Source organism: Arachis stenosperma, chromosome 5 (genome assembly GCF_014773155.1).
Source record: "Arachis stenosperma cultivar V10309 chromosome 5, arast.V10309.gnm1.PFL2, whole genome shotgun sequence".
Taxonomy (NCBI): domain Eukaryota; kingdom Viridiplantae; phylum Streptophyta; class Magnoliopsida; order Fabales; family Fabaceae; genus Arachis; species Arachis stenosperma.
Window position 1 is genome coordinate 140311072 of NC_080381.1, and position 11610 is coordinate 140322681.

The 11610-nt window shown below is 34.8% G+C and overlaps 2 protein-coding genes across 3 annotated transcripts; both read right to left on the reverse strand.

The window, feature by feature from the left end:
• Positions 1–3256: 3256 nt before the first annotated feature.
• Positions 3257–8490, reverse strand: LOC130982267 (uncharacterized). 2 transcript variants are annotated; one of them, XM_057906204.1, is made up of 15 exons: positions 8409–8490; positions 7075–7162; positions 6720–6849; positions 6575–6643; positions 6418–6483; positions 6261–6336; positions 6074–6151; positions 5656–5753; positions 5415–5488; positions 4808–4895; positions 4534–4691; positions 4351–4393; positions 3899–3964; positions 3630–3707; positions 3257–3508 (listed from the first exon to the last, which is right to left on the reverse strand). In XM_057906204.1, the coding sequence occupies exons 3-15, from the start codon at positions 6816–6818 to the stop codon at positions 3413–3415; spliced, it is 1089 nt and encodes a 362-aa protein (XP_057762187.1). In that variant the 5' UTR covers positions 6819–6849; positions 7075–7162; positions 8409–8490; the 3' UTR covers positions 3257–3412. The 2 variants fall into 2 exon arrangements, with proteins under 2 accessions (XP_057762187.1, XP_057762189.1); XM_057906206.1 differs by having other exon boundaries at positions 7070–7162.
• Positions 7185–11313, reverse strand: LOC130982266 (protein SET DOMAIN GROUP 41). Its single transcript, XM_057906203.1, has 5 exons — positions 10635–11313; positions 10498–10540; positions 10242–10381; positions 9940–10038; positions 7185–9817 (listed from the first exon to the last, which is right to left on the reverse strand). Exons 1-5 carry the CDS (start codon positions 11310–11312, stop codon positions 8801–8803), a joined length of 1977 nt encoding a protein of 658 aa, XP_057762186.1. The 5' UTR covers position 11313; the 3' UTR covers positions 7185–8800.
• Positions 11314–11610: the final 297 nt, after the last annotated feature.

Consider the following 11610-nt stretch of genomic DNA (forward strand, 5'->3'; position numbering starts at 1 on the left):
TGTTAAGGAGTTGGGAAACTATGCCACGTGGAGGGCAGACAGGGCTTGATGCTGAGTGGGTCACGTGCTCAAGTGACATTGACACGTGGGGCCGGATACGGTATACCAGAACCGAGTCTACGTACTCGGATGAGTGAAACCAATTAAAACTTAAAAGACTTGGTCTCTTCAATCATCTTATGCTTATGTTACGTGGCCTTTGCTTCTAGAATCAATAATATCAAATTAAGCTCTAAATGAAAGACTAATATAACAAATAATCAAGTAATTTAATTAGTTATTGTTGAGTCAATTTTATTATTGTTGAAATTGATAGGTGTGATGTGATTCTCAGGTCTTATCAATTGGATAATTAATGTATTGGTGATATAGTACTGAATAGAATAATAATTTAGTGGTCATTATCATATACTTGTTTTATTGTGAAGCTTTCATTTTTTTGTTCTTATTTTATGTTTATAATTAAAAATGTGTTTGAGAACATATTAGGATATGGTAGCCTTTGTGTCAACTTAAAGTTGGCAAAACTTCTTTGTCCGATCTTTATATTTTCAATATTTTGTCCTTTAATTTTTATATTATATATTATTATTACTATTATTATCACGAAAAGAAATTTTTTGAATTTGCTGAAAATACAGATATTACATGTTATTTTAAAATGGTAAAATAAAATAAAAAATATTATATTGTACTTATTTGACTAGGTAATAACAAAGTTATTTATGATCAGCACTGGCTTATGGCTGGCAAGCACACACAATTTGTACATAACAAGCTCATCTCAATTTTTCTAGACTCCGTAATGTTAATTCTCTCCAAATTTAATTAAATATTTACACTTAAAGAAGAAATTTGAGGTTTATTTATTACATCACAAAAATTTCATTGTTTTTTAACGAATTTAAAGAAATATATAGGACGAGTTGGGGTCCTCCGAATTTCTTTTGAATTGAATATGTATGTACTTAGAAAATCAAGTTTGGTTGAAATATGCATAATAATACATAATATGACATTATATAATAATGCCAAATAAATACAGATAAATCACCGCCAAACATTATCCCTAAAATTTAGTGTCATTGATCTTTGATCATGTTCATATATCATATATCATATGCTTAAGTACAGGATGAATCCTCCTTTAAATCTCTTCTTTGGTGCTAGTTGGCTACTATGTATTTACTATTAACTATTATGTAATGCATATTGATGATGAAAGAATATTGTAGTCTACTAGTTTGAGACGATTTTGGTATTATAAAGTAATAATTAAAAAACACTTTATGAGATCAGTAATCGGATAGTGTGTCTAATCAATCTATATACTGATATAAGATGCATATATCTTATCCCTATAACCTCTATATATTATTAACGTAAAATATTTGAAGTTCATTGAGCATAGATCATGCAAAAGTTGACTAACTTTTTAATAATGTGTGTAAACGTTTAACTTATTGAATTCTAATTACAAGTTATATTTATCATTTGTGCAAAATTTTATTAAAAAGTATCAAATAATTTACTTATATATATTATGTTGATTTATATGTGCATAAAAAATTTGTCGAACAATATTTAAATTAGCATAAAGTTTATAAATATGATCTATAACATGAATTTTGAATCCAATTATTAGTTTTTGTAAAAACTTTCATTAGTAAAAACTTAACAGTGTAAGAATTGAGTTTAACTTACATTGATATAAGAGTATCCCAAAAACCTTGAAAGAATTATTATCTGATTAATTATAATAATTTCAATGCTTCTTTATAGGCATTTATTTGCATTTTCTAGAGGTCCTACTTAAGAATTATGAATTATCCCACAAAAGTATAAATATGACAAGAATCATTAATGAGAAAATCAATATTGTGAGATATCACAGCATGACACTCAAATATTAAAGTGAGGTGGGGGAGGATATCATTCATAGGTAAGGTTAGTTATTTGATCAAATCAAACTTGGAAGATTTCCAAGAGGTAGTTGGTTAGTTGCTTTAGCAATAGAGGGTCTCAATGATAGGGTCCCCTTTCTCTTGATCATGTCCCTCTATGCATCACAATCAATCCCTACATAGTTTCCCAACAAAATAGCATGATTTGAGTTTCAATGGCTAAGGTAGAAAGCTCCCTCACCCTTTGAAAAAGTCACACCAAGGGTTGAAGCACACTAGATTTAGTCTTGTATCAGCTATTCAATTACTGGGGACAAATATTTTTTTTTTTAACAATAGAGTTCAACACAATAACTAACAAGCAAATAGAAAAGTTAAAAAAGAAAAAAATTACAAAGAAACTCATCAACTCTTTTTTGTACTCCTTCTTATAGTGTACTCCTGATTTTGTACTCAAACATCTTCAACCACTCCAATCTTACTAAAACTCTGTCAATCCAATTGCAAGATTGCTAAGCTAAAAGCCACCAGTTGCATATCTTCTTTTATCAATTCTTACTAAAACTCTGTATGAACTCTACAATATAACTCAATTTCTCCCGCACAATCTCGTTAAAGTCTCCCATAAAAGCTGACATAACTCTACAATATAACTCAATTTCTCCCGCACAGCAAATTTATCTTCTCTTGTATGAACTCCATACACCACAGAAAGCATAATTGAAATTATTTTTAGTAAAACCCCTTCAACACACAAACAAAACTCCCCTTTATAACAACGACTCATTTTAAACATTATTTCATCCTAAATTAACAAAACTCAACGTATTCTCATCCCGCAGCATTACTCTTCCGAATTCTTATTACATCAAATTTCATCACTACCCACTTAATTTCAAACAAGCCTAACGTATTTAACTTAAATTTTTTCTGAGGTTTTTGACCATGTTCAACTAATAAGGTGAAAATATTACAAAATAAAGAAAATCCAAAATCAGTTATGAGGTGATAGAATTGATTTTGGGGACTATAGTTCTAGAACTGAAACCAAAAAATGCTATAAGCTTCTTTTATCCAAAAGGAAGCAAACAAGGTAATTAAAGAAACAACATTTCAATACTATGATTATGATAAAGGTCAGACATGATGCTGAAAGTTTTTAATAATGGACAAAAGCATGCAAGGGAGTTAAAAAGAAAGCTTAGATTGTTGGGTAGCAAAAGTACATTTGCTATTTGAATGATTTATATGATTATGTTGAATGGCATATCAGTATCACAATAATGACTTTATATATGCAAATCACAGAATCAACCTTCATATTAATAGTTTCAATAATTGAGATTTTCAAATAATGGAAACTTTATGATCAAAATGACAAAATTGGAACATTGCACAAAAATAATACAATTAGTGATGTGAACTCTCGTTTTTTTTTTCTTTTTTTTGGGGCTGAGAGATAACTGTGGTTGGTTACAGACACTGAACTACTGAAGCTACCAAGAAATCTAGAGAGACATCATTTCATCAATTCCACTTGCTACATCAGCTATGAATATGCTACCTGAATCACACCATCCACCCAAAACATCATCTTTGGAGCTCTGCAATGTAAAACACATTAATTAGATAGAAGCAAAGTGCAAGAATGAAATTCGCAACTTCTACAAAAGTAAGAACAAACTAATCATAATGAAAATTTGGTAAGAAACTCAGTTACAGTACCTTACTAAAGCCAAGCCAGTTCGAGTCACCTCTAAATGAAAACAATTTGTTGGTTTCTTTCCAAGTTCCACACAAGACCTGTTTGAAATTGTTTAGCCTTATGAGCATCTACAGGAATATTCTGTGAAACATCTTACTACAAAGAATGCTCAGAATAGTGAGTCACAGAAAATCAGTTTAACACATGCAGCGACATTATGCTCATGACTCATTATCTCATTGTACATGGTGTTATTCGTTGGTTGTAAAATTGTCTGAAAAAGAGTTACCTCATAATCAACCCCTTGAATATAAATGTAATCAGGGTCAATTGTTGAGAAAGCAAGTCCTGTTATCTGCAGTAATAATAACATTATACTTTATTATAATCAATGTTATATAAAGTAACCAAGCAAAGCTACTCAGATTTTCCAAAATGAATAACACAGGAAATCAACTTTAAACACATATTTAGAACAAAGAGAAGTACATGGTAAATAGGGTTTTCAATTATACACAAGAACCTGAACATATAGCAATAATGTAATAAATACTTAACAATAATTACAGCGACTACATAATATTTTTCACAACTGTTTCCACAGCAAACTTATACCCTAACAGTAAAATACATAAAGATGTCTAAGATATTACAATTTCTTCATGAAAGATTCATCAAAAGCAGGATCGAAGTAGTTGAGAAAGATGAAGGCAGAGAAATATATTTAAAGTTTAAACTGACCTCAAATTTAGAGCAGTGCACCCATCTAGACAATGCCGACCATCTATATATACAAATGTAATTTACAGGCTAAGATTAATCCAACAAGGTAAGGATTAAACCAAAAGAAAAAAAGTGTGTTCTATAATGGCAATTGCTGAACACATATACTTGTTTTATCTAGAAGCCTAGAAGGCAACTAACCTGCGAGGATCATAAACAGTCACAGTACGATCTGCTCCACCCACAGCAACATTACCAGTGGAAGAACTGCAGACAGAATATAAGATGTCACCAGGGGTACCACAAATTCGTTGTAAACAACCACCATTTTCTTTCATTCTCAAGTCCCATAAAGTCAGCTGCAATTATATTAAATGATGTTGCTCAGAAATAGATACTAATAAAGGGTATAAGGAAAGGAAGAATTCATAATGACAATAAAGCATTAAAGAAACTATGAACTGAAAAAATTCACCTGGCATCCTTCGGTAACAGCTATTACAGGACTCTGGTTTCCATTAACTACATTCTGCATGAAGTTTAAGGAGGTAGGATGCCAAAGCCTGAAATATGGAAAAATAACTAAGGAATTCTAGCAACTAAAAGTGAACATATACAAAATTTAGCAGATTTTATCAGTTATTCCTTTGCTTCCACAAGTAAATACCAGGTCACTTAATATCACTTATGTCCAAGGAAACGAAAAAGAAAAATTAAGAAAATAAGCCAATTTATGTAATTAAAGTAAGCTAGATACATAAACTTGATTGCCTTGACTAATAAGAAAAAAAACAACACACTGCACAGGAACTAAACTGAAATGTGAACCAAGACAAGAGAAGAGAGAAATCAACAATTGAGATTAAAGTGAACAACATACAATTCTTAATTTCTGATCATCAAAAATAAATAGCCAAAGAAATATTGTAAATTGTCAAAGTTAGGTCACATTCAAGTCTAAAGGGTATTGCATGGATGGAAAAATAAGAATGAATCATGGAGAAGCAATAAAGGGCAGATACTTATTCCTATTTCCATAATATTTAAGATAAAAGTGTTGAAGTACTGTACAGAATCCTTACGGTCGTAACGTACGAACATGTATGTCCTGGTCATAAATATCAATCGTTTTGCAAAAGCTACGTGCAACAGCTGCCTGGAAAACAGCACAAATATCACAGATCATAACCAAGAGGGCAAGCATATTAACTCTACACACTAGTTTAATAACATCAGCAGCGATAATCAACAAGAGGGTTAAGATCACAAGAAAGTAAAATATTAGTCTTGGTCTCTACACATTTGATTAAGGAAATAGCTCACCATAGACCATTGACTTGGGCTAAAGCAAAGTCCTGACCAACTTCCTTCCCCAATACCATTATCAGGAGGCAACACTGAATACGTAAGCCTGTCAACATCTACAGAAAGGCAACTCTTATTCAAGTCAGTGATAAACTCCGGCTTACTTTTTTTCTTTTCTTTTCTGAGTAGCATTATTTCTCTCAGAATCCAGCAAGACAGTATATACAATAACCAGGTTTTTGTGTTCCTTAGAATCTTAGCATTGTAAAAGGAATAAATTATGTAAATCTAACTAGTTGCCTCTAGACAAAAATGATATACTTGACAAAAAGTTCATAGTTGCCTCTAGACAAAAATCAAGTATGTTTTCTTCTCCAAGCAAACTTGAACATAAAAATTAATTCTAAGTGCAAGGAAAGTCAGAATAAATAAGTACCTCTACCAGATGTATCTAGTTTGGATACAATAAGATGACCATAAGAATCCACACTTCCTAATATTAAGTAGCCATTACCTGAAAAATGCATCAAGTTCAATCATGCATGCTATTGCATTATAAGGTAGCTAAACAGGGTATTAGATTTAAAATAAGAATCATGCTGTATTGCTGTTTAACCACATACTCTCAGTGTCGGCAAGAACAATACTCTGAATTTCGGAACGATGAGGACAGCGATTGATTATCGATGAGGCAATAATCTACAAGATGCCATGTTATGCAAACTTGCTAAATCAATAAATAAAAATTATGATTTAAGCATCTGGTATTTTACAATATACCTCAGTTTGTTGAGGAATCAAGAGGCTTTCTTTTCCTTTGTTGACTGAAGATTCTTCCAGAGCAATCTACATATCAGATATGCTTTTTTGAGTTAAGTAAAACAGAGTCAGAAATCACGTAACTCAGCATTTGAAATGAAAAGTGAAAAGCAGGAACCTGGAGATTATAGATGTGAGGACCAGAGGCTATGTAGAGAAAACAAGAACGGGAAGAGTCATGGCTGACCTGAGAGGGAAAAACGAAGAAAGTAAGAAAGTTAGAAACTTTAAGAGAAAATGAATTGATAGAGAGGGGAACGAACATGGAGAGCGAGGCGAGTAGATTGAAGGCTTCCGGGAGATGGATTCTCGATGAGGGTGGTCGGAACCACCGCTTTCTTCAGACACCTAGCTTCCAACATCTCTCTGCTTCTGCTTTCACCACTTTTTGACCTTTTATTATATTGAGTTTTTAAAATGATATTTAGTTTCAAAAATTGTTTAAACGGTTACCATTTACCAATTTTTATTTTAAATATTATTTTTAGTTACTAGTTAGGGTTTGTTGATACTGTGTTAATTAATTCAGTTAATGTGTTACAAGATTCCAAGAGTTTCTTCCTTTCCCTCGTTTTACATAATACATAAAATCCTATAATTTTGCATTCAATACCATGCCTTCTAGTTTGTGAATCAATTGGTATACGCGTTGTTCAATAGACGGTGTACGCACAGCGGGATCGCAAAACTTGTTCTTTCTTTCAAACTGTAAATCAATAGAAGAGAAATTAAAGAAAAACTCTAATTTATTTGGGATCAGAGAGGATGTCATATCGAGAACAAAAAATCAAATAAATACAACAGCGCAACATAATTAGAATAAAATTATCTTATCAACATGCTCGGATAATATACTTGTCAACTGTAAAATTACAAAATGGTTATTTATATCCTAACTAGCCCAGCCGACAGCTACGAAGAACAATGCAGGAATAACACAGCTCCAGATACCAACACCAACAAAGCTGATATTCCCGGGTAGAACCTATCGATCATGAAATTAGATATCTCCTTCAAAGATTTTCCTGTTAAAATGTCAGAACCCTATAATTTCCGATTACTAAGTATACATGCCAATTATCATTTCTAAAAAAAATACATTCATAGCCCTCAGATCTCATAGCTATACAGAAATCATGTGTAGCTTAAACGGGTTTCATTAACAGCCTTCTTGCACCATTGCCTTGATCATTATTATTATATTATTATTTCTAAATATAAGAGTACTTCATCCAGTCACACACACACACAAACACACCCACACATACACAGAGATGGATTGAGAGAGAGAGAAAGAGAGAGAGATAGAGTCAATGGTGCATGTCCAGCTAGAAAACAGAACCACGTAGCTACTCAATAGTCTAATTTCTCCATCATTGGGCAGCACTAACATACACGAACAAAAACAACAGAAAATTTGTGAGCTAACAATAATAATAGTCAGAAAAAGCCCTCAGATCTCATAGCTTAATAGAGAATCATATGCGGCTTTGGACACCCGAATTCCATTCATAGCCGTCTCTGCATCAATCAGAGTGCCATTGACATACATGCATACGTACATGGATTCATATGACCGGTTCGGTTTTCAGAAACTTGAGAGAAAAGAGTGCGAGCGATGAGGGACCAAAAGGAAAAAAAAAAAGAAAAATAGTATATTCATAGAGAGAGAGAGAGAGAGAGAGAGAGTGCAGATCAGATTATGAAGGAATACGAGTAGCCGCTCAACAATCTATGTTGTGCATCATTGGGCAATCTATGAACTATAAATTAGGGTTCTAACTACAAGATTTTCATCATTCAAACATAGCTTCATGTAACTGGTCAGAAAACATTGTATGCGTCAAAATTTAGGTACGGATTTCATTTTTCTTTTGAAAATTTCAACAATATGAAAACATAATAAAGTAGCAAAAATTCAACACACAGAAATATCACAAATAAGAAAACACCTGAACAGATAAAATTTTGGGCGTAAATGTGCAGAGAGCCAGAGAATGGAGAATATGATCTAGATTTTAGCAGCGGAAACCGATTAGGGTTTGAGGGATTTACAGCTTTGCATGTGCGCTATATATAGTGGGAACAAAGGAAGTTACCAATCGGTCCCTCTCCACTCCCCAGTCTCCAGTCTCCACTCTCTCCACTATCACTCCTATGGGCTTTTCTCTTGTGGGCCTATCCACACAAAGCGTAACTGTCCACTACTTGACAAAAAAAAATGTGATGCATTGTTTTGTAAAATATTTTCATTTGGAACTGGAAGTTTTTAACTAATATCAGGAACAGGTATCAACTAGAAAAATTAATTTCCAAGTCAATACTTTATGGAAGCATTATAAATTTATAATATAAGATTGTTTTCGTCATCCAGAATCTCTTCAACATATGAAGCCAAATGGGAATGGTGACCATAACATATAGCAGCCAATAATCCTCCATATGCTAAGCATTGTACACCCAGCTCAAAAATGTGTACCCTTGCATTCTCATTGCAAGTTTGTTCTTCACAGGTCTGGATACTATTTCCAGATTCGTGTGAGTGACATATTTCAGATTTTTTCTTAGCCAGAGCTCCGGGATCCGTTGCTCTGGAATCGCTGGTAGAGACTAACCAGCCCGAATCCATAGGATCCTTGATCGATCTCAAAAAACGGCAACCATTGACAAGGAAACTCCAAACCTTCTGTGTTGAATCATGTGAGATGCAATCAAGAAACTCATTTGATGCATTCTCAAAATCATCATTCCTAATTCTACCATTACACATATAGGCTCTAAATGTATCCATTAATGAACACTTGGAACATTTGACCTTGGAAACCGAAGAAGCAACCAGACTTGATTTGAAAACCTTGCTCCATTCCGAACTTCTGGCAAGATACAACAAAGACTCGCCTGCACCTGTCCAAAAATTTGCAAGAGATGCAATCAGTGAGGATTCGGAATTGAAGAGATGATGTGCTGTAGTTGCTAGTAACAAGGAATATGCTGCACTGGTTCTGCTCATGTTGAAAGCTTCTAACTGGTTTTGATCTATTGTAGAAGTTGTAGACAAGATATCACTAGCACGAACTTTATATGCCGAAGCAAGTGTTGTGTATGCATTTAGAGAGAGGTAATGCAGGGGATGCAACATGAACTTATAATGTGGAGTTTCTTCAACATTGTCCAACTCGTCGCACAGACCCTGCATAAGAATCTTCTCAAGTTTCTCACAGCAAGGCTCAGGATCACCAGCCATGAGATACTCAGATATAATATCATCAACTGAATCATTCAGTCTTCTTTCTGCTGTGTCTCTGAGAAGATTGTAGCTGGAGCTTGAACTAGTAAAATCACAACCGGAAACAGAAATTTCCTGAGATGTTTTGGGAAAATTGCAGATTGTGATGACCACATCCTAGGCAAAGAAATCACTAATCTTGGTGATACCCTGACTGAGCTAAATACAGTAGAAAGTGAATTCCAAAGACAACTTACTTGCAATGCATGATCAACATATGTGAAGGGCACAACACTACATCGCATGCAACAGCAGATAAACCTGTACTTGGACCATAGATCCAATTGCCGCATTGCCTACAAATGCAACATGCAAAATCAAAAGCTATATACTGATCAATACAATTTAGACACTTTTCATAATGCCGAAACCATCATCAACCAATCTGATAGTTACATGCATTAGATTCTTCAACTTCATAATGAGAATACATATCAGGATCTTAGAACTCAACAATACAATACAATACAATACATGGATCAATAAAAATGAAGCATACCTTAGATTGCAAGAGATCAGTGTATGCTATGGTAATCTCTTGTCCCTTTTTGATTCTCTTGATACTCCTCACAATCAATCTCGGTCCATAGCCTTGCTTTTGCTCCTCTTCTTCTAATGCAGAAAAGTAACCCCAATTCACTATCATAGTATTCACCAAACAGTGCAAACCAAAAATCAACTAGTAACAAATATAAAGCTAGATTTTTTGAATTTCTTTTTTAAACTTAAAAATAAAAATACAAATTTATGAAGACCTTTCTGAAAATGATTACTGATAGTACAAACCCCACTATCTATCTGCAAAAAACAGCACAATTCCTATCTCATCAAAGAACAGAAGCAAAAAGACAGAATTGAAGAAACTTATTATAGAGATAGTAGATGGAAGTACTTGTGAATCAGGAGAACCGCGAAAGGAAGATGGAGCTATTCGAAGCTTGGATTCCTGCGAAGAAGAAGAAGGAGGAGGAGGAGAGAGGATGAAGCGGTAGCAGGCATTGGGGGAGCAGCTGTGGTTGATCCAAGAGAACGCCGGACCATAAACCGCGATTCCCAGTGCGCGCCCTTCCTTATCCTGCACCTCCACGGCGTTCGTTAGCACCGCGCACAATGCACACTCCGCCTCCTCCAAAACGGCGTCGTCCGGCTCCAGCTCCCCTCGCAGCTCCGTAATTGCAGTGGCCAAGGCTCTGACTCCACTGCTGATTCTCTCGGAAACCTCGTCTTCGTCGGAGTTGTGGTGGCACGTGAGCTTGTGGCGGTTGGAGAGGAGGCCAGCGACACGAGAGGAAGTGACGGAGGGGCGGTAGTGGGAGAGGAGGAGGAGGGCGGCGCGGAGGTCGGAGGAGTGAGAGACGGCGGAGTGGTGGAGGAGGAAAGGGTGGGCGGCGGAGCAGGTTGGAGAGCAGTAGAGGAAGGGAGGGATGGGAATGGGAGAGGGAGGGAGGAGAGAGAAACAAGAGGAGCAGTGAGTGTGGAGGTTAGAGTGGTGGAGAGAGAAAGTGAGAGGGACGAGGGATGGAGTCATGTCTGTGGCTATCTCTGTATCTTCCATGCTTCGCATCTCCATCTCCGTCTTCTTTCTTTTCAAAGCCGCCTTCTTTGCTTGCGGTAATAAGAATAAATGAAAAATAAATTTTTTTTTTTATCAAAACATGAAGATTTTTCGAGTTAAACTTTGAAGTACTCTCTGTAATTTACGAAATGCACTGATTTAATTTCTGATTTTTAATTACACTACTTATGTCTCTGAGTTTGTTAAAAATACATCAAGTTAGTTCCTTTCTTATTTTTCAATCAAAATATTTTTTGCTGGGAGTGACCTGGCACTTTTCGAGAGTAGTGCGCTTCACAGTTCACAAACAATT